The sequence below is a fragment of the Pavona decussata genome, unplaced genomic scaffold (assembly GCF_977016875.1).
Source record: "Pavona decussata unplaced genomic scaffold, jaPavDecu1.1 SCAFFOLD_154, whole genome shotgun sequence".
Lineage (NCBI taxonomy): Eukaryota > Metazoa > Cnidaria > Anthozoa > Scleractinia > Agariciidae > Pavona > Pavona decussata.
Window position 1 is genome coordinate 737,567 of NW_028145566.1, and position 23,610 is coordinate 761,176.

Consider the following 23,610-nt stretch of genomic DNA (forward strand, 5'->3'; position numbering starts at 1 on the left):
GTACGTACTGTTTATTTTGAATTGCATGTCAAAAACATCGTTTTTGAAACGAGTTGAGCATTGAGCGTTCAAACGTAAATTTAAGTTAATCCAGAAGAGGTTCCTAACTCGAGAGTTCAATCACGCGTATAGTTGTAAATACGCCAATAATGAATTCAATTAATAAACCATTAAGAACTTTAATCAAAGGCTCCTGTGAGCCAACTCGTGAATGCAGATGACACATAGTAATTGAAATTTAGACGGCTACGGAAACTTCCTCGAAAGCTAAAAGAAATTATATCTTTGCCCGATTATGTAACGAAAAATAACCATTCTTGTACTATAAAAATGATTATCAAACTGTTCTCTACAGATTTAATAAGATTGTTTTGATGCGCCGATTAAAAAAAAAATCACTTGTCTTTTTTTTTTCAAAGTTCATAGAAGCACGCCATGTGCAGCTACGTCATGCAAATTCGTGTCCCCGATAGTCCGGGGCTACTGGATTTTGCGATCGGGCTAGTGGATTCTGACCATCACTTGCCCGGCAAGTGAAGTTTTTTTGGGAATTAAAATTACAAAATTACTGTAGGGCAAGCCGATCTCACAAAGGGAAATATGTTCAACAAAGTATCGCATTACATTTCATGCCCGACATAAATGCGTGAAATTTTTCCTTTGGAGTTCAGTCCACGCAATCGTCAAGTAAAAATAATGAAGTATGACAAGCTCTTGCTAAATAAGAATTATTTATCGACCACGTCCTTTTGCTTTCCCATAAATTACCAGTTGTAAATTTCGAAAATGAAACATTTTTTCCCTTTGAAACCTCTATGAAAGCTGACAAGATCTTAAAGTGTTCATTTGCATAATTTTGTTTACGACGTCAATGATGCGTGACATGGCACGTTCCACTTTCGCGTGAAAACTGACAAATTAAATTATTTTTTAATTAAATTATTTTTAATTCTTAAAAGAAACCGCACTTTGTAGAAAAAAACGAAAAAACCTATAACTTTGCTCAGATTCAACGAAAAATCTCAAATGATTGTCAAATTATTCTCTACAGAATGAATGAGAGAATTTTGACGCGTCGTGAAAAAAAATTTTCACATTTTTTTTTCACTAATTGAGTTTACGACCCCGGACTTTCTGTAAAACTAAAAAAAAACTTGTAACTTTGCTCAGATTGAACGAAAAATCTCCATTCTTGCACTGAATGATCGTCAAATTATTCTCTACATATTGAATAAGAATTTCCTGATGCGCCGTGAACAATAAATGTTCGCGTGTTTTTTTCCACTAATTGAATTTAAAACTCATTCACTGCGCACGCCCGAAAGTTAACGACAAAACCGACCGACCGACCAAGTCAAAAGTCACCTATCGCTATAACTCGTTCATTGCGCTACGCGCATTCACGAGTTAAAAAAACTGTTTTCATGAACATTTTGCATATTGTCAGTCGTCACGGTTAGTGCATATACTAATAAATGGATAGTTAACAAGAGTGAACCTACTAGTATACAAACTTAATAGCCTTTCTAAAGGCATAAATTTGTGAGTTAACACAGAGTAATATGTTCAGTCACTGTAGCTGTTCCCAGTTGGCTTAGCCACCTTGATATCTATACTGTAAGCGACATATTCCCCCCTCCCCCACCGGCCATCGCAACAAAAGGATTACATTTTGTGCTGCTTGTGTCGAAAGTTCGAGGTGACATTTCGCTAAAGATTGCTCGAAGCTTTTATTACAATCTAATCCAAATTTGTTGTGTGGCTAACAGATAATCTACCAAATCGAACAAACGATGCTTCACAATGAAACTAGCTACTTCCGCTTCGGCTCCGATCAACTGTTCTCCACAACGATTTGTTTCGAAAGTTTGAGGTGACATTTGTCTACAGAATACTGGAAGTTTTTCTTATAATCTCATCCGAATTTCTTGTGTGGTTACTTGGTGAAGGCCTTCCGAACAGAAAATCCACCGATACGAAACATCGTCGCTACACAACTAGCTTTAATCTTCCGCCCTGATTTTCGATCAACTGTTCTCCACAACGCTCACAAGAGCCTACGAAAACAAATAATTCAGTTTGTCGTTGATGTGTCTCTCACGGCTTTTTGCCGCAGGTATGAAAAGAGTAGTTCTACTTTAAGCTGGTGTAAATCAACGCTATACGAAGAGGTAAGAAAACAAAAATGAAAATGTACTTACCGAAGACTGTCCAAGCCTACTTTCACTTTCATATGAAACTGGAAAAGCCTGTTTGTCGTGTCGGGTCGCAATGCACTAATGAGTCCACACTATGCTGCAACATACATGACGTACCATGCAGAACGGACGAGTAGCCTGGTAAGAGTTATTTTGGGAAGCAACCTTTAGGAGTGTATTTAAACGAAGACAATCAAATATTTCCCTTCAAAGGTTGTCACACCTCGAAGCGGAAGCCTGAACGAGAAGCCCGTAGAACGAGCAAGATGTCTGGAGACGCAACGCATCCAATGACTATCAGAGGTTCGCCTACAAAATACGTCAAACTCAATGTAGGAGGCTCCCTTCATTACACGACCATTGGAACTCTTTCGAAGCAGGACAGTATGCTCAGAGCAATGTTCAGTGGACGAATGGAGGTTTTAACAGATAGTGAAGGTATGATCTGGTAAATAAACTTATAGGCCTACTATTTTTTGCTAATCGACTGGCCAGCGCAAGTCTAATCCTCCATATTTTTGTGGCTGAAAATCTACTGATAAAATTTGCGTTAATGGGATCGGTCGTCATATCTGATGTTACTATAATCATATATCTATGTAAAGTACTACGCACACGCGTCTTTTCTCATATTCTGAGGATCACTGACAATTCGAAGTTCAACCACATTAATGGAGGAACAAACGCGTCAGACTTGTAGTATGATTTAATAGAGAATCAGCCCTTATCTTTGAAATCAAGACAATAATATACATCATTGTAAAATGTTGGGTCAGTGAAATCCAAAAGCGCCCATCCCCATCCCCCTTCCCCTGGCAAACCCCGGGCAGGTGATGCGCAGTTAGTTCCATATATATAGTTAGAAATTTGACATGAATTGAGGCCCGCCCAGTTGAGCATTTGACTACATGTATCAACAACACAATGACCGGCAGTTACAAACTGAAGGATTGTGGGATCATTCTTCAAAACATGGCAACATGTGTAAACGAAGTGGACTAAAGTGGCCAAAGTAGCTCCAGATTCTGTAATTGTTCACCACACAACTTCAAGGGTGTTATTTCATTCCACAATGATTCCATTGTTTTTATAATTCGTGTGCAATTAAGGTCTTGTTTTTGTAACAGGAATTATTAAAAAATTATGTATTCATTATTCAACCAACTGGATTGTGAAAGTCTCAGATTTTCCAAGCTGTACTGGCGGTTTTTGATGTTGTGAAATGGACAAAAATTGAATCCATAGCTGTCGACCTCACTTCACCCTGAATAATCTGAGCCAATAAACCAAAGCAAATGCCACAGAGCTAGCATACACAATGGCATATAGGAGCTACATTGTAATCCAAATGGCTCAGAATGATTAGAGAACCATCACTCAGAAGATTTAAATATTATGCCTTCATAATAAAGATCAAAGCGTGTACAACATTCAACACGGACGGTGGTCTCTTCACATTTTAATCAAAAGGGAAAAAATCTGATAGAAAAGGAAAATCACCTATAGACAAGCTTGTAAAAGCAAACCTGTAAAGGCCTGTATCAGTACACAGAAGGAGCCGTGCAGGTCTGTCAACCCCATTTCAACATGTTGCACCTGTTCCATATAATTGCTTGAAAAATTGTACTCTTCACCATCTTTGGTCTTGCATTTGTCAAATGATGAGCTGCCTTGGTTGATGTAACAGTGCTCAGTGAAATATAAGGATCAGACAGCACATGACGTTTAAACCAGTTCGCTGAAGAGAAACTACTCTTGATTTCATTCTTCAACACTCTCGCTTCCTCCTGATATTTTTCAAGATGTTTGATGTTTTTGTAGCAACGATCGTTGCTCAAGTATCAGTGAGATGTCCTGAAAGCATTGGGTACTTTTCAGCAATAGCTTTAAAACTTTGCCTTTGAGAATTATTCTCGTTTGACTATCACTCTGTTCTGTACCACAAGCAGATTCCCAGAGGAACTAGAAACCGAAGTCTCCATTGGCATCTCACCGCTAGTTGCGCTACAAGAAACTATCTCATCCATTGCGCAAAGTTTTTCTTTCAGTCTTCACAGTTTTGGTGCGTCTCTTGCTTATGCCTTGTTGATCTTGTTTGGCATATGATTGGCATCAGATGTCATTTCCAGTGACCATTTGTGTTGAATAAATTAAATAATTATTGTAAGTTTAGGTCACAAATATGGTCGGGCCCTCACACTTCCAGCTGTTTCTTCTCGGGAAGGAAAGCCAGACCCAAGGGAGTGGCACCAATCAAGCCTAGGCCAAACAAGGCTGAACTTTTGTATCACTCTTTTACTCTGTAAATCTCACCATTCAAAGAAATGAAATATTCAGTGACTTTGATGTGTACAAACTGAAAATGACTGACTGTCTATTGTAAACAATTAATTTGTCTCAGAAATTTGAAGCACTTTCAGTACAAGACTATTTTCAAGCACTTCAAGATTATTTTCAAGAATGAGCATAAGGTTTCTTCATTTTGAACTAAAGTTACAGAAGGACATTGTTCAACATTGTAGCTGGTGCTTTTAAATTGTACAATTTAGTCTTTGTACCTTAATATTAAAGATACATGTATGTCTGTCACATTTACTGTGAGAGTCCTCTTAATATGGGTAATTAAATACATCCCTTTACAGAGAGATTTAGGGTGTGATATTTCAGTGAGAGTAATCTTGACTCCATTTCGAAGAGAAAATAAGTTCATGAACCTGGATATTTAAATAAGCTAGAGCTGAAAATTAACATATCTAATAGATGGTTAAAGAAATACTTTTGCACAAATTGAATCAGTTTGCATGTTCAGTTCTGGTTTGAGTTTGCGTATAACTAACATCTCATGAATGAGGCAATCAAATTTGTTGGTGCATTTCACAAGCACATGAAACTGTTCTAAAAACTGCTGTGGTATCCGGTCATTGTGTTGAAGATGGTAGTGTTTGTAAATTATGGAGGACGACTTTCTTTTGTGTCCGTCTAGGCGCTCATGCAAGTGCCCACGTGTATAGCCCACTTATCCTCCATCACACAGGTTACATTTAAATTTGTATACTATGTGTAGTACACAATTATGTGTTCATAAACATATTTTTTCTTGATAATGGAGTAAAGATGACTCCAAAAAGTCTAGCCCTAAATCTCTCTGTAATTTTTGCATGTCTTTGCTTCAACAAATCCCTTTTGATAAAAAAAGTATGTCCCTTTGACATCTTTATTATTGGGTACCACCATACACTTATTGTGACTTCATTGTACTGTAGGCTGGATACTAATTGACCGCTGTGGAAAGCACTTCCCTCTCATTTTGAACTTCCTTCGTGATGGAACTGTACCCCTGCCCCAGAATGAGGTAGAGTTGCAAGAGGTCTTGGTAGAAGCCAAGTATTACTTGATTGAACAGCTGGTGGATCTGTGTGAGAAAGCACTGGAAAAGAAAAAAGAAGAGCATGACCCTATTTGCCGTGTGCCACTGATTACGTCTGCTAAGGAGGAGAGACAACTTGTCACTGGTAAAAAGGTATGTAAAGAATTTATTGTCTTTTACATAGTTTCTGTGTCAAGGTGTGAATTGCCAGAGTCTAATAACTATTGCAGCTTTATCTTACCCTAAGTCAACCTCATCCCCAGGGTTCTTGTGAAATTCAAAATGGCCAGCGGTAAAGATGTTGTACATGCCGCAAAATACTCTATGAAATGTGTAATATTTTTTCCTTAAACACTTAATAATTTTCATCTTCGCTGCACTTTTTCTGGGATCAAATGCAGGATCCGAAGTTAAGTTTTTGAAGCAGGTGCCAAGTGGCGACTACAGTCAACTCTCTCATAGCGACCACTTCTTGTAAGCGGCCACCTCCTATAAGCGACCACTTCGTAAACGACCATTTTATTCCTCAGTTAAATACTGTTTCAAGAGCTCTCTTATAAGCAACCGCCACTCAAATTTCTTAAGGGACCGCAACCACTTTTTAGGCCAGAAATTACACATATTCTTTTGTTTTCTGTTTCCGGTAAGTGACCCACTGAAAACCGCCAAGGCGAGTGGGTTCCCTGGATAAATATTACTATTATTATTATTATTACCACCCAGCATAATCACGTATGATCATTAGTAAATCATTACTCAGAAGTGATAAAAGTTCAATTTTTAATGGCGCTACCCAGGCTGCTGACAGATAATAACAGTTTAAAGACAGAGAAGATGGCTATAATTAGATCTGTAGGTAAACAGTGATCTGTTCCGAAATGTTATACAAAGTTTCATCAGAAGAATGAATAGATGTGAAAAAATCAAACAAATTAGTTTCTATTTGCCTAATTTTAGCTTCTAAGGTACTATTTTTTATGTAATTAACTAATCAATCCAGTGTTAGGCTTATTTTGTTGATCTTTCCCGTAAGCGACCACTTTGTTGTGCACCAAGGGTGGTCAAACAAATTTTCTCAGTCCCCAGATGGCAATATCTAGTAAAAAAAAATTTAAAATGTCTGTTACTATTATTTCCTCCACTTTAAAGAGTACTACGCCTATTGAACTACAGGAAGACAAAAGCTGTAAGCAGCTTTGAAAAGTGTTACATTTTCATGTGCAAAAAGGAGTTTTCATAAAATGAAAAGCTTACTATCTTAGATTGACACTGGGTGTAACAGTGCTTTCTTTCGGTATGCTAGCACGAAGCTTTCATGAAGCCACTGCCACTGGATTATCAGTATCAACTTTGCAAATATCATCCGGTACCAAACTTGTGCCAAGATTGTCTTTGGCCAATGTAAGGCCCAGGATGTATCCCAATCTGTAACAGATTTTTTTGCCGCTCATTTATTTCCAAATTACAAGAATTTTCTCAAGGTTTGTAGGGTGTTAAGAACAGCAGAATTCTGAATATTCACTGTGAATGAAAACACGTGTTTAAGGTGGCCGAACACAGTTTTCTAGTATGCAGGTGTAATAGTAAGCATTATTTGAAAACTACGTACATGTACTTCTGAGAACCCGAAATTAGCATGGCGCAAGATTAACTAAGAAGGAATAAATTTTGATACTTCTTATTGAGCAAGGTGCCGTTGCCATGGCAACACAGCAAGCTATTAATTGTCCACAAATAATGGTTTTCCTTAATTTTTAGAAAATGTACTCGTTAGATTTTTTCCATTTTTTGTATCCAGAAAAACTCACAAAATACTGACATAGTGATGCTGCTTTCATATAATTTTAACAGAGAGATCTCCTGTAAATGTTGGTATTGCACTTTAATGTTTTTTGAAGTAACCCTCTGTTAGATTTTGTTTTTGGTTTGTAGGCGAGTTACGCTTTTAGAAAACTACTGTTTTGTCAAATTTCACGAAATTCTAACGTGCGGTTCCTTAGAAAACAGTTCATTTCCATTAAAACAACCAGTCATCATTTCTTGCTCCAAGGTGCATGCGTGGCTTTTAATTAGGTTTTCTCAGCAAAGATGTAAAGCGTACAAAAAGGCTTAGCTCATTACAAACTCACTTTCTTTGTTCGGCGATAAATGAAGAAGGATTCACAAACGAGAAACTGAGTTACCGGTATTTTAAGAGCAAAACTTACCTTTGTGATCCATTTGGTATAAAATCGAGGGATCGATAGTATTTGCTTACCACAACCCTAGCGCGCGCTTAATAGCATCACTGACAGAATCTGTAAAGCGCGCGCAAACTGTGTTCGGCCACCTTAAGCAATGCGCACATGGTGTGTCTTTTAAAAGACACCACTGAAAAACATGACGGCCACTCAACATCAATAACAGTGCACAGATTACAACTGTTGTGGAGGTCATTAAATTGGAATCTTATCATACTTTTTATCCTAAATCAGTTTCCCTCGATGTGCCAAAAGTGTTGACAAGACAAAACTTCTGGAATTCTCAAGCCTCAATCCTCTAATTGCCTATGATTGCCATTGGTTATTATTGGCCGTCATTTGCTGTCGAGCTGATTTTTTCAATCAATTTTTTATCAATAGTAAATTGGTAGTTTTGTTCTGCTCGTGGTTGCATACCTCTGTGGTTACTTTTACCCCGGCAATTACGCAAATATGTGTCTTGAAACTAAGTTGTTTTGACTATCTACCAGGTTGTAGTTAAAGGGTACCACAAATGCCCAATTGCTGTTGATGTTGGCGAGCAATTCATTGCTCAGAAGAAGAAAGGACATCACGGGAATGTCCTAAAAGTGATTGATAAGATGCATGATCGTGGTCAACTGGGTCACCTCCAAAGAGATTTAGTAGCACCACTCTTTTTAAAAAAGGGAAATTTTGGAATACAAATATTTTCAGAGCAGCATTAATTGCATTTTTTATTTCTTTGGCTAGCTGGTAGCTTTGGCCTAGATATGTAACTGCAATTTTAACAACTGTTATGTAATAAATTTCTCTGTATTTTGTAAAAGCATTTCTTTTTGGCCTTCAAAAAACATGCAAAATAATCAATGACAATCATTAAAAATAATATTGATGACAATCAATGATAATCGATGGCAAATTTCTTCTTGTATTATCAATGCTTATTCAACCCCTGAAGTCATAAGAATTAATAATATGATCACCCAAGGCAAATTTTCTTGATATTTTAATACATTTTCCCCAGTACTTTTATGAGAAAAGTATGGGGACAAGATAGGAGAATTTGTTCTTTCATATTTAGGGGTTAAAGGGATTATCATCAAATTTCGCCTTGTAATATTCATGCTTATTTAACCCCTGAGGTCATAAGAATTAATAATATGATCACTCAAGGCAAATTTTCTTGGTATTTTGATAAATTCTCTCCAGTACTTTTATAAGAAAAGTATGTGGACAAGATAGGAGAATTTGTTCTTTGATATTAGGGGTTAAAGGGTTAAAGGAGTATCTCAACCAGCTTCCAAACACCTTGAAGTTGATTAAGGTTGCCATATACATTGTACCTTTAGAGGTGTCTCGCGTCCAAGCTATGTTAAGCGCATCTGGTTTAAACTTTAGATACCTAAACTTCAATATCAAATTAAAGCTTATAGTGCTGGCTATCAAACTATACCATGAATTTTGAAATAAAATGAATTGTGGAATTTTTAGCACTGTTCTTGAATCATTTTTTTCACTCTCTTCAGTCACACTGGAATATACATTGTAAGCCTCCCCTATCTACTCTCCTAGATGTAACTCCACCTTAAGGATGTAACTTTCTCCATTCCCATATGTAAACATATCCCTTCTCCATCCTTGGCTGCTTGTGTAAGGTCCCCCCTCTTCTCAGATCTCCCCATCCCCCTCTCACATACAAGCTCACCATCTCCTGCTTCTTAACATTAAGTTTTCCTTTCTTTCTCTTTTTTGATATCTCCTCCAACTCGATCAGCCCTGCCCTGGATATTAGCTCCCTCATTCCATTTCTGGAAATGATGTCCTCTTTTCCCATTGTTTAGTCACATTTTAGCCATGACCCCCCTCATCTCTCTTTAATCTTTTTTAAAACAAGCTTCTCGGATTGGTTTGGTGTATTTTTAACTACTACAGTAGCTTGCCAGGAATCACCAACAAGGTATAAAATTTATAAAAAAATACTAATATTTCAAAATTTCTAAAATTTGATCCTGTAAATCCTCCTAAAATAGAACAAATCTGTAAAAATTAATGCAATGCAGTGTGTTAAACTAGTTACTTACAGCTCTGCTCTCCATTCTCTGTATTCTCTATTGTATATACTGATACCATTCCTTAAGGGGTTCATCTTGTGTTGGGGTTTTGGGGAAAGGGCTCCTTGTTATTGTAGTGAGATTAGGGGGTGGGCTTATAGTTGACAGTATTATTTGCAACAGGAGAATAATGGTGATGACTTGGCAAAAATAATTGTTTTCTTTTCCTTCACAGCCAGTGGTTAAACTCTCGTATAACAGGTCAAATAACAAATATTCCTACACTGGGTAAGTACATACTGGTCATAATAACACACTCAGGACACACTGTGAAGACTGCACAGTGTTGTCATTTAATGATTTATTTAATGATAATATGTTACCCTATGTTGTTTTCTTTTGCTTTGTTTATTTTGTTATGTGATATGTTATGTTTTACTTTGTTTATTTTGTTATGACTTTTGTTATACAGTGGAACCTCTCCTTACGGACACCTCTATAATACAGGGGCACCCAACGGCAGTTTTCTCTCAGATCCTTTGAAACGCTATTTTAGGCTATCTGGAGTGCCTTTAAAGCTCTGAAGGTTAATTTTAGGCTGCGCTATAATATATTCATCTGTTCGGTCATTCTAGGGGAACTCGAGTCTTTTCGAAATTACTAGGGCATTTTTGTCCATTTCCCGAAAACCTTAGGTCTTATTTCCTTTCCGAAAATCTTAGCTGACCTTTTTTCGGTACCCGAAACGACATTTTTGTCAATCCGAAAACACTAGGCCTTAAATTTCCCATATCACGAAAGTTCGAAGTGAAAATTCCCTTCAGAAAATAGACCATATTCGTATTCTCGGTATTGAACTCCTGGATCGAGCTTGCAATGGAGGCTCTTGCGGGGGAATATATATTAGAAACTATTTGCATGTGAAAAGGTTTCCCCGCATGAGCCTCGTGTGCAAGCTAGTTCCAGTTCAATACCGAGAATACGAATACGGTCTATTGTAGGGGATTAAGGGCCTTCCGAACAGATAATTTACCGAAACGATCCGTTGGGTGCCCCTGATGATACGGACAGTTCACGTGGTCCTGGAGAGACCGAAATCCATATAAAGCCTACTTCCCTAAAACGGACACCTCTATAATACGGACACTTATTCCTGTCCCCTTGGTGTCTGTAATGTATTTGTTTTGTTGTGTTTTGTTATGTGTTACTTCATGTTCTGTTTTGTTTTGTTACATTACGTTACGTTATGTTGTGGTTTATTCATTACATTATGTCATGTCGTGTCATGTTTATTATTTAATGCAATTGTAGGGGGTAACCCCACAAGGGGGGGGGGGGGGGGTAATAATACATTAAGTTGCCTCATTAATAATCCTTCATAAACCGGGTTGCCCTATCAGCCGTGGGGGCCACCTAGCACTCAAAGTGCGACTTTAATTTGCATGTATCTCTTGAAGTAAAGAGGTTAAAAATTTTCTCACATTCGCTTCTGTTTCCGCAGCCAATCAGACGATAACCTGTTAAAAAACATCGAACTATTTGACAAGTTATCTCTTCGCTTCAATGGGCGGATCCTTTTCATTAAAGACTTGATTGGCAACAACGAAATCTGCTGTTGGACTTTTTACGGAAACGGCAAGAAACTGGCCGAGGTTTGCTGCACCTCGATTGTTTACGCCACAGAAAAGCCGCAAACGAAAGTGGAATTTCCCGATTCCAGAATATACGAGGAGTCGTTGAACGTTCTTTTGTACGAGCACAGAGGCACGGGAAATTTTCCCGACGCCGAGCTTCTTAGCGCAACACGTAGAGCAGTTGGGCCCCGAGTGATTCCCGAAAGCGACGAAGACTCCACGAAGAAACAAGACAAGAATCGATGAAGTGTGATTTCCGGTATACAAGAGTTTTAACTACGTCGATAGCTGAAGTAGCTTGCTTTTCGGTTGCGTTTTTCTGTGAAACTCAACCCTTGAAAATTTTGCTGTTCACTTCAGACACGGACAGAGTCAATGGTGAATTTGTGCTGATCGGAAATTTTTTGGAATAAAAATGATTCATATGTTAGTGGACGCCTTGAGAAGATACACAGTATTCTCCCAACAACACTTCACAAAAAGCCTAGAAATCACTTAAGAGAATTTAAATGCTGGTGTTAGAAACAAAAGTACCAAGCAGCTTGATAGCTTTCTAATGGCTGATTTCCCACAAGTAGCACTTTTTTCTTCTTTCATAAAGAATAAGTCCACTTTCCCTGACCCTAGGTGAAGTTTAATAATTTATGTACATTTTTGAGAGCATTTCCATTGCCTCACACCCGTTATCATTTTCTGATGCAATATTGTCAACATTAAATAGAAGAAAGATCCTCGCAGTTAGTACGAAACTTAAGCAGTTGCGAAAAGAGTAGCGTTTGAGTGGACGTTGTAACAAGTTTGCGTACTAACTGCGAGGATCTTTTCTCTATTTGATCTTTCATCCGCAGTTATATATTTCATACATTTACATTCATTGTCAACATTATCGTTGCTCCCATAAATGAATGTTATGGGGCGTCATGTACGGGGTGTATTTACCAGTTCGCATCAGATAAAAGTTAAGCCGCCATTTCTTTTATAGTGAAGATCAAATGCACCTGTCATAGCTAAGCCATTGGGGGGGGGGGGGGGGGGATAGGAAAGGCATAGGCGGGGATTGGACAGCAAAAACCTCCCCTTATTTGGGACAAGTGATCGTTTGAGTGGACTTTGTAACAAATTTACAAAGACGTTCAGTGACTCTTGACCATCCAGAAATATCCTGCCATTGCCCCGTCTCACCCCACCCCCTCCCCATTGATTGGTGCACATTAAAGTGGGATTGACCAACTTGTCCGAACAAATCTACTCTCAAGCGGGCAAGACGGTCCAACTTTGTCTCATGTGATGTGTCCACCACATACCTGAACATGAATGTTTTATTTAAATCAAACCTTCAACTTCCAAATGACTCAAGTCGTGGTCGTTGGCGTGTTGTACAAGCATGTCTCCTACAAAACTTGATCGCGTAAATTGGCCTTTTGATCTACAGAATCGGAGTCACAAAGATCAGAAACTTCAATTCCCGCTCTTCAAATTCTGGTTCTGATTGCGTCACGTTCTGGGGAATACAGGGTAAACGGAATGGGATGTGTAAGCCAATCACAAAGCTACTTACCAACCTCGTTCCAAAGAGGAAAGCCGTGGGAACGAGGTTGATTCCTTACCAGTCCTAAGAACCAAAGGAAAACTGACTTGTTCTCCGATCACGTTGCAGTGAAATGAGGACAAAACATTTTCACCCTAAATACCATCAAACGCAGACGAGAATCAGGAACTGTGGCCATTTCGTTTATCGATAACTACTGATACCTGTATATGGGCTGCAGAAGAACTGAAGTTGTCATAAATACTAAGAACCATAACAAAATATTCATTAATAAATAAACGCATTTTAACCTTGCATATCCAAAATTTCCCTCACTCGCTAATACTGAATTATGGTTCACCTCGACCTAAATAAAAGAAAATGTTACGTTAAGGTAAACAAGATATGCCGTCGAGAAAGTTCTGAAAGTTCTGCGAAGAACACCTATGTATACCTGAGCATTATTGACAAATGGTCATGTATACTTCCTGTTCATCAAGTTGAAAATGTATAAACTGCGCAGCGCCTTCAAATCGGTAGGCAGGAATTGATAAAGCGCCTGATTTATTAATTTCTACTTCCTTAACATTAACTGAATCTGGTTACACTGTGGTTATACCCGCCTACAATCCCGACACATCCCTGTCTTCACGTTTACAGCTCAAGGGAGGCTTCCATTCCTGCCTCCGTCGTACCGATTTTCACTACGTCCTAACCTCCTCAAGTTCTTCGTCAGGAGCCCATACTGTCTTCGTGTGGTAGGTTTACTGTTTTACTTCAAAGCTTCTTCAAGCAGCGTAAAGAAGACGATTGTTTCCTTTTTCAAAGAGGGGCATTTTGCTTCTTTCCTTACGCCTCCTCTTCCTTACTACCAAGTGAATATGGCAGTAAAACCTAGGTCAGTGTAATTTATATCTTGACTGTTTAAAGTTTTTGGACGACATCTGTGATCTGTCATTCAAATTAACTATTAAGTAGCACGATCGTTTGATATGGTTTATTACAGTGTCCTTTTGTGTGATTATTTAAATGAAAGCCTTTGAGCAGTATTTTACTAAATATCGGTACTGTTCATTAACTGTACAAGATAATAATATTATTCCAACTATAAAGTCCGTGTATGAAATCCCAAAGTGTTCATGATTATTCAACTGAAAACTACTGAGCACTTAAGCATTCTTGGAAATGAATGAGGTTTTATTTTTTTTTTTTCAGCAGGGGATTGAAGCTTCGGGTTAGAGTTTGTCATCCCAGATGATCGTGTTATCCCAATTGGGTAACCGAACGTTAATTAAAGCGGTATAAATTGTAAGAAACGCAAGCTTGGGTGTTCGCGTTTCCCTATAAATCGAAATATATTTCTTTTCTTTCTTTTTTTTTTTTTTTTTGTTCAATTATTATTTTCACTGGCCCCGGTTGGTAAGCCCGCATGGCATGCGCAATATTGAGATTAGTCAGTTTCTTTCGTCTTTCCTGATTGGTCAACTCTCAGCATAGTTCCGTAATTAACTGTGTTTGCAAGGGTTACTGCGACAAAGTAAAAGTACCGGATCCTGTAGTGAAGGATCTAATCAGCAAAAAACTTGTGAAACTAATAATCTAAAAAAAGAGCAAGGCTTGATTTCACGGTCAGGGAATTTCAGTATGTTTGCTCTGATTGGACAGAAACATGCGACTGGTGTAAAGGATGGAAAGATTATACAAGCGTATTAGAGCAGTTGGAAGTGAGCTTTGTAATCATGGTTATCGAGCTTTACAAACAAGGTGAACCACGCAAACGAAGAAATTATAATTTCAGCTAAGTCAACTGCCCATGCTCAGTTGCTTGGTTTGTCCTGCTTTGTAAGACCTTAATTAAGAGTTGTGAGAGGTGGCTTCTTGGAAGGCTTCTCTTTTCCGCAGCCATTTCATCTTTACAACAGATCGACTGCTTTAATACACTTTTTGATGTACTTTTTTTGGGAGCGAACACTTGGGTTTCCTGTGCAAACGCAAAGCTTTGAAGCGCCCGCGAAGTATTGTGGGATACACTGGCTGCAAAGATGGCGGACGGTCCAGCAGGATTTCATTTTGATGAACTGAACAAAGTGCGTGTTTTAGAGCCAGAAATTAGCCAACAGACACAGGAGCTTAAGGAGGAGTGCAAAGAATTTGTCGATAGTAAGTCAGAATTGTTCATAAATTGTATTTTTGGAGTGAAGGTACTTTTAAACTCGATCTGTTTTCGAGATCAAGAAAATGCACGTTCAATCCTCGCTTTGACAGCTGCACAGGTAGATTTAAATGCTCGCTTGATTGTTTCTCTCTTCAGAAATTGGAGAATTTCAAAAAATAGTCGGAGGATTTATCGATATGGTCGATGCTTTAGCCAAGGAGGTCGAAAAGGAGAAAATGAAGGTAAGATTTCGATTCTTGTGTTGATAAACTGTTTATAAATGCATGTTATCTCCTTGGTGATAATGTTATGCTTGATCTGTTTCGAAAATTAGATCAATTTAGGTTTGCTTTGGTTTTAGCCGTTGAATTAAGACCTTTTAGGTAATTTTGATATAAACAAGACCTTAAAAAGAATAGCAAATAAATCCAGTTTACTTTTCTTTGAGATGTAGCTCAGAACCGATAAAACGTAAGGGACCGACCATTTAACTTTAAGGGGGGGGGGGGGGTGGGTGAGCATTTTTTTCCTAGCAACCTGGTGGGCAGGATATTTCTTTCCCTTCTTAATGCTCTGCAGGATATTTTTTCCCCTCCTTGTTTCTCTGCAGGATTTTTTTCCTCGAAAAAGGGTCATTGTGTTTACATATACAAAATGTATTTGCATTCACATTGCGGTCATTGCAGTAATAGTCCTAATATGGAGCTGCAAAGGATTAAACTGTTGTAAGCTATAATAATTTATCTATCAGTTATTATATTAAAGATATAACTTATTTGAAAATATTAAAACAGAAAAGTATAGTTACAGGTTACTGTTATTTGTTAATGTATGATTGACAACAAGAAAGGTTTGGATCTGTACAGGCCCGCAAATGATCCCCATATTGGACCGCAGATGATCCCCGGACGGGAAATGATCCCCATATTGGACCGCAAATGATCCCCGATCGCCTTACCATAAACATAGAATGGAATGGACTCAAATTTGGACAGTGGATTTAAGCTTTATAGAATCCGTTTTCTTTTAATAACACCACTTTTTATATTTAAGCTATCTGCATGCAAATTTATCAACTTCAAAAATTATGTTATTATATAGCAGCAGTGGTCAGTACAACAGAACAATTTACCTATAAACTGTAACATACATGTATATGATGTACTTATACCATTACAATGCCTAAACTGTGCACGAATTGTACAAAACTCTTCCAAATTAAAGAGCGGGTCAGTTAAGACTTTCGCAAGTTTTACTTTATTTAATTTTTTTTCGAAAAAGGAAGAAGAATCGGTCAATGCGCTTCAGATGGCGGTCAAATCTCACCCACTATCGTCGCCTTTGTTCTTAATCGGATCTTAGTCTTAACCATAACGTTTAAGCCTCGGTCGTCCAATACGTTATCGTGTAATATGTTGATTTTGTCTTTTATTTTCGTTTTGCCGCTAGTTGGACTCCCCGGGGGGGGGGGGGGGGATGGTTCTACCAAAAAAGTTGGGTAGGGGTGTGCGGCCCACCTCCCAAAACCCTTACCCTATTTATGACCAAAATCTGCGATTTTCCCTACCCTATTTATGACCTGACCAAAAGTTTGATACCCTATTTATAACCTGAGAGTGTCTGGTCAACTTCAGTTCAAAACTCCCCTGGCGGCAAAATGGCTAAAATCGATACCCTATTTATGACCAAAGTGGCTGAAAAACCATACCCTCTGGCGCCGCACATACCTATATAGCCCATATAAGGGAGTACCCCCCCCCCCCCCCCCCCCGGGTTGGACTCCCACTCTTTTTTTTTTTTGCTATTTTTTTTTTACAAAACACACTGTCGTCGGCATACCGATTTTGCCATCCAAATTTTTCCTTGATCACTACAGGAGGCATATTGTTTACGGGAGTGCTGTTGATAGTTTAAAACCACATTTTCGGTGCAATACGAGTCTCACCCATCCCATTGTAAAAAGTTCACAGCAACCAACATTCACTCACTGCGTGCAGTCGATTATTTCCGGTTCAGTCAAAAACCTTCAAACAATTAAAAAATCCGGAGTAAAATAAAGTTATCGTCGATGTGCAGCGAGTATTAAACACGGCAAAGCAAAGGCAGCACACCCGATTGCTCGTCCTTTACTGGCGATACACCCGAGATAAGAAAGACCGAGTTCAAAATCTCCCTCTGCAGAAATGTCTATTAAATATATCAGAGTTAGCCGGCTCACGAAGCAAAGGCGATGCACCCAATTACTTATTGTTCTCAGGCGACACACCTGATAGCCTGCGAACATAGACGCATTTCCGGCTGTCAAGAGAATTCCGGCGGAGAAAATCTCGACGGCCGGAAATACGTCTGCATTCGCGGGCTACACACCTGAGAGAACAACTGGCATGTATGTTCCAGTTTATATAAAGTAAATTGTGCTGTTGCACTGAGCTGTTACATTATAATTTTTAAAGTTGTGAAATTTATATGCATATAGCTTAATATAACGACTGGTGTTATTAAGGAAAAAAAAGCGAAGTGTATAAAATTTAAATCCACTGTCCAAATTTGAGTCCATTCCATTCAATATTTATGGTGAGGCGATCGGGGATCATTTGCGGTCCAATCTGGGGATCATTTCCCGTCCGGGGATCATTTGCGGTTCAATTTGGGGATAATTTCCGGTCCGGGAATCATTTGCGGGCCGGGATCATTTGCGGGCCTGCACAGATCTGTTTCTTTTTGTACCAGTTGAATATATATATTTAAAAAAAATAAATTTCTAATGTCACAGTTGCCTTGCATGTGACAATCATAGAATAGCTTCATTTACTGATTGGACACAGTTGCAGCTTTCAGCCATATTCATTGCTGCTGTTAATTTTTGTCTTGCAGCACAATTTTTATTCATGAAATATACAGCTACTTTTCATGCACCTATCAATGTCTTGCCCCAACAGGGGGAGTGCAGGCATAAATGGGGCATTTGACCTGTGAACTTTGTCCAAGGGAGGGGATATTTTGAACAAGAATTAAGGTTTGAAATGGCAGACGGTGTGGAATTTGAAATTTATTGACTAAAAATATTTGAAAATGCCAATCGTCAATAGCCCCTGGGTATGCCTGCACTCCCCCCATTGGGGCTAGACATTGATAGGTGCGTTACTAAAACATCGCAATTATTTAAATAGATAAATAAATATGAAGCAATAAATCTGCAGCATCGCCAAATCCAGAAGGAAGCAAGGGAAGAGAATGGTTGCAGTTTTGCTGGGATTTTGTAAGGCCCCCCAGGAATGATGAAATAGCTTTGCAACATTTTTTTTCTTAGAGCAGTGCAAGAACTTTTTTTTTCTGTTACATTTGTGCAGCACAAGTGGTTTGTTCCGACAAGTGGTTGCAGGAATTTCTTTTTCAAAATCACCCATTCCCCCCTCCCCCCACCCTCAAAGTTAAATGGTCGGCCCCTAAGGATGTAACTTTTTCTGTCAATTAGGTATTGACTCAAGTCTGCAGTCTGCTATGTAAGCTCAATTAATTTTTTTTTTGGCTCTTAAGTCATGTATTAAAAACATGAGTTGTTACATATATATGTTGGTGGCTCTTTTGGCAAGATTTTCACACAGCCTCCTTTATTAAGTATGTATACATTTTGCGACTCACATTCCTTTCATGCTTGTCATTTTTGAAAGAGGGTTAGTATGGGAGGGGTAATGTTTAAAAGTGCTACTGTGCGGAAATCTTTCCGCTCTTTCTAAACGCAGACTTAAACAATACAAAATAAACATTTTTCGCAAAATTGACCTGCAGTGCAGAGGAAAGGAAAACAGGATGCAAATTGAACATTACTCCAAAGACGTAGTTAAACTAATCATGTGTAAGGGAGTAGAGGGGAAACATTACAGTTTTACCCTAAAAGTCATGGTGAGTGGCATTGAGGATGTCAACATCATGAAAATATTCTACTATTGATGCTATTAAATGAAAGACTGGTGATTTGGACAATGTGCAGTTCCAGGAATAATCCATACCCACCCCATGGAAGATTATCGGAAATTCCTAGGGGAGGGGGGTCTTAAAAGTCAAAATTTTAGAAGCAAAGTATGAAGCTAAACTGGAATTTCCTGGGGGGATAGGGGGTGCAAAAAGAAAAAACCTTCCATCACTGTGGGGGAAGTATGGGTATTTTCTTGAACTGCACAATACTTTAAAAAAATTCTTAAATGAAATATACAATTTTTTTTTGGTGCTGTTTGAAAAAAAAAATGAACATGTCATTTCTAAGGAGTATTGCTTGGAATATTCTTTCCGATCAACACATGTCGACCTCCACTCTGCAAAACACAATCACTGTGGTGGGGATTACATAGTGATGCATCGCAGCATGGCACATCTCACTTAACAGTACAATGTATAATTGCTAAAAAATATTGGAAAATACTCTAACAATGTCTGGTGAGACATAAATTTTTAATTAACAGATCAATATTATCAAGGCTGGTGCCTAAGAAAAATTTCAAGGAGCCCACAAGGCCAAAACCAAAGAGGTTAGGAGCCCAACATGCGAAGTGTTAGGTGCTGCTGCAAAACATTTAGGTAGCCACAGAATTTTCTTGGGTTTCCCAGGCTACTGGGCTCCCGTTAAGCAGCAACTTTGATTATTCAGAAAATATCTCCACTTCTCAGGGCAGCAGCTGTCAGATTAGCTAGTTTATCATCTGCAATTATGTCCTACTTTAAGAGCTTTTGAAACTGCTAGAGCTACTGGTATTTAATTGTAAGATGTCACCATCTTCTACATTTTTGCAGGCCATTGGATCAAGAAATCTTTTGAAATCCATTGCCAAGCAAAGAGAGGCTCAACAGCAGCAGTTACGAGCTCTGATTGCCGAAAAGAAAACACAGCTTGAACGGTAAGAGTATTTGACCAGATATGCACCAATGTGGAGAACCAAAAGGTCTTGTGATTCCTTCATTTCACCAGCTTGGTGATAACATGGATGTATGTGTACTTAAGTGGGTCTTAATTTGCAGAGCCACAATTTTGGAGGTGGGAAGCAAAAAACTATCACAGTTATGTAGGGCAACTTGAGGAATAGTGAAAGGAATTGCTTGTTTAAGCAGTGCTGGTTTAGTGAAAAGAATTGCCTTGCTTGCTTGTTTAAGGGGGCAGTGTCACCTATTTTAGTGTAACTTTGAATAAACAAAAACATATTTCTGGTGTTAAAAAATGTCAAAAATAATCGTTCAGTATAGTTAATAATAAATTATTGAAGGGATGCATGAAATAAGGCCCTAAGTGACTTTTGATGTAAGGTCAATTTCTCCTTTTGTTTTACAAGCATTTAATGCAAGGAAATTTGGAAGGAGAATCAAGCAATTTATCAGAAGTCACTTAGAGCTTTTCCCTGCTAGTGCACAGAAACTAGCATTAATATTTTTTGGCTGCAGATGGCTTGGGTGGGAATGAATTGCAACTTGAAAAAATTGGCCAATATTTTCAAGTTTCCCCTGTGCATTTTAGAGAAATACCTAAAAACTGGTTATAGTTTGTTCTTTCTCAGAGAAATCACTTAATAGTTTCCTCCCAGTGCTCTAAGAGAAATGCTATGTTAGAGAAAAGGTTCTTTGTCAAACATTTTGAATGAGTGGTTTTGACCACAATACAGAGAAATCGGTTACAGTGCCCCTTTAATACTCACTGTCTGAAAATTTTCAAGATTCTTGTACTAATAAGCCATCTTAGTGAACTAATGCTAATATCTGAAGGGTCTGGAGGATAGAAGGCATAAGAGATGATTTGGCCTTGGAATCCACATTTCTCTAAATTTAAGCGGTGAACGGAAAGTTTGTAGGTGATGCGTGACACTTGAAAATATATACCCAAAACGTCTCTGTTTTTTAAACCATTACTGACACTTTTCTCTAAATTTTCTGCAATTTGGAATGCATATAGACTCTGGCACAGAATGTCATTGTGATTTTGTCAGAAATGTACAGTGCTGTCAATAAGGGCCGGTAGCCGGCCAAAACAGCCGGCTACTGGCCAATCTTCGGCCGGCTACTTTCGTCTCACTTTACTGTTAATTTTGGTAAGAAACTTAAAGTAAGGAAAAGATCCAACAAAAATAACTGTGATACATCAGCCTCAAACGTCTGAGTCGAAATAAAGGCGCATTTCAGAAGTTTTTGGCAAAGGTAAACGTGTTTTGCGCAATGGAAATTGATCAAAGGGGCCGTGAAACACCTGCGACATTTTCAGAGAACAGGATCCAGCAAGAAACCGGCTTAAAATAATGAAAAGATCCCACAAAAACAATTGTAAAACAACCGGCTCAAGTAAGGGCACATTTCAGGAGTTTTAAACATGTTAACCTTTCAATGGAAGTATAAAAAGTTGAAGCAGATCGAGGTGATCAAAGGGTCGTTGAACGCCTGGGACATTTTCACAAGACTAGATCCCAGGCTTTCGCTTGTAATAAACATAGATACTGTCTCGAAAACGTTGAAAATAGCATTTTCAAGCATCTAATTTTCAAACTTTTCTGAGGGGGGCATGCCCCCAGACCCCCGTAGGAAGCTCGCTCGCGCCTTCGGCGCTCGAAAAGTACGCTGCCACCTACTTTCCTAGTGGGGACGTCTACTTCAAAACTTATCGACAGCACTGAATGTAGTTCAGTCTTTATTAACATTCTTGTTTTTAAGTAGAGCTATTATTTAAACTACTAGGTCACCAGTAATTATGTATAACCTCGGTAAATAAACTCTTATTGTGTACATCTTCCACGCTAAACAAAAAAAGAAAAACAACAATACATTACAAAGAAACAATTTTAAATATTTATCACTGAGTGATTTTTTTTTTTGGCAGATTCCGTGTCCAGCATGAAGCGTTACAAAAGGTTGAAAGTGAACAAAATGAGTTTATAGAGCAGTTTATTCTACAAAAGTAATCGTCAATATCAGGTAAGAGAATTTTTTTTTTTAGTGCTGCTGAACTGATAGCCCTCCTTTGAATTTTTATATGAGAAGGCAACCCTGGTTATCTTCGTGAAGTTCAATGTTGAGGATCTTGACAAAGATCCTTGCAGTCGTTCTAGGATCTTTCAAAAGCTTGACAAGATCCTTAAAGTTCTTACTTGTGAAGATCATCTTCATGGATCTTTTAATTAATAAATTCTGCAAAGGATCTTTTTTGTATATGCAAAGATTTTCAAAGATCTAAATCGTTTCCTAGATCTTCAAGGATGTTCAAGAATCTTACAAAGATCTTCAAGGATCTTTTAAAATTCTTTAATACTTTCCACATTCAGTCTCTGAGGTAAGGTACCCACTGGTAACTTGTCACGGATTTCTACCGGTACAAAAAGCCTAATAATTATTGACAATGATCCTTGCACAAGGATATTGAAAAAAAATTCTCAAACTCATTAATAATTCACCAAGAGAAAACAAAAAAAAATCACTTCTGTGACCGTGGTTTGGATATGTGCTCCTAATTACCGTAACATTTTGCTAATTTTAGCCTTGAATTTCCCCGAGAATTGTTGATCATTTGAGAAGCCATATCAAACACTCTAAAGTATGTTTCATCAGATATCCAAACACCTTGAAGTCATTCAAGAAAACTCGGCTGCGCCTCGTTTTTTCAACCTACTTCTCACAGTTTGGATATCTGATGAAACACGCCTTCTCGTGTTTGATGTAGTAGATCAAACACGACTCGTCGAGGAAGAGTGTTTCCTCCGATTTCCAAACACCGAGAAATAGGTTGGAAAAACGAGGCACAGCCGAGTTTTTTTTAACCAACTTCGCGGTGTTTGGAAATAGGAGGAAACACTCTTTCGAGCGTTTGATATCGCTTCTCAAACTATTGATATATCTTGGAAAAATTCGAAGGACAAGTTCACAAAATTTATGATAATTAAGATCACATTTCCAAACCTCCTTCACGGTAGTGATTTCCTTTGTTTTCTCTTCATGAATTATTAATGAGTTTGAGAAATATTACTTCAAAACCAAACCAACAAGTATATACAGTCACAAAAACTTTTTTCTGTTGTCTTGTTGCAGGTGTCATCTGTAAAAAACGTAAATTAAGTCAAGATTGTAAATAGTGTATATGTACGAGTGAGATTAACACACAACAGTTGTTCTTATGAAAGAAATAAATGCAACTTTTTATCTCGTCTTAAAATGGATGATTTGAGCAAAATAACACGATGAATTATGCTAGACTTGCAGCCTTTGCAGGAAGAACAATAAAGTACTGTGAAGAATAGCTTTTTTTTTTCTATGTTGTGTTTTAAATTTAGTTTCGATGTTGTTGTTTCCCAAATTCGTAAACGCAAGTCAACCCGAAAAGTCCACAAAAGTTCTAAATTTACAGTCCTAAAACCCGAAAAAGACACACAAACTTTCTTTGGCTCACAAAAGGCGCCCGTAGTGCCTTTATTAAAAATACATGGATTTTTTT

General features: G+C 38.1%; 2 protein-coding genes and 1 pseudogene across 2 annotated transcripts; all 3 read left to right on the forward strand.

The window, feature by feature from the left end:
* LOC146466047 (uncharacterized) overlaps nt 1-23,610 on the forward strand; it is a 451,139-nt pseudogene that overhangs the window by 232,014 nt on the left and 195,515 nt on the right.
* LOC146466061 (BTB/POZ domain-containing adapter for CUL3-mediated RhoA degradation protein 2-like) lies at nt 2,322-11,902 on the forward strand. The gene is made up of 4 exons (XM_085127851.1): nt 2,322-2,636; nt 5,462-5,718; nt 10,074-10,126; nt 11,340-11,902. The coding sequence occupies exons 1-4, from the start codon at nt 2,465-2,467 to the stop codon at nt 11,716-11,718; spliced, it is 861 nt and encodes a 286-aa protein (XP_084983977.1). The 5' UTR covers nt 2,322-2,464; the 3' UTR covers nt 11,719-11,902.
* LOC146466062 (intraflagellar transport protein 20 homolog) lies at nt 15,002-23,415 on the forward strand. Its single transcript, XM_085127871.1, has 5 exons — nt 15,002-15,160; nt 15,312-15,397; nt 19,944-20,047; nt 22,006-22,100; nt 23,208-23,415. Exons 1-4 carry the CDS (start codon nt 15,043-15,045, stop codon nt 22,085-22,087), a joined length of 390 nt encoding a protein of 129 aa, XP_084983997.1. The 5' UTR covers nt 15,002-15,042; the 3' UTR covers nt 22,088-22,100; nt 23,208-23,415.

Coding starts and splice junctions, on each gene's coding strand:
- LOC146466061 (XM_085127851.1), top strand. CDS start 2,465: ATGTCTGGAGACGCAACGCATCCAATGACTATCAGAGGTTCGCCTACA. Junction 5,719..10,073: donor AACTTGTCACTGGTAAAAAG/GTATGTAAAGAA, acceptor TTTCCTTCACAG/CCAGTGGTTAAACTCTCGTA. Junction 10,127..11,339: donor AACAAATATTCCTACACTGG/GTAAGTACATAC, acceptor CTGTTTCCGCAG/CCAATCAGACGATAACCTGT.
- LOC146466062 (XM_085127871.1), top strand. CDS start 15,043: ATGGCGGACGGTCCAGCAGGATTTCATTTTGATGAACTGAACAAAGTG. Junction 15,398..19,943: donor TCGAAAAGGAGAAAATGAAG/GTAAGATTTCGA, acceptor ACATTTTTGCAG/GCCATTGGATCAAGAAATCT. Junction 20,048..22,005: donor AAGAAAACACAGCTTGAACG/GTAAGAGTATTT, acceptor TTTTTTTGGCAG/ATTCCGTGTCCAGCATGAAG.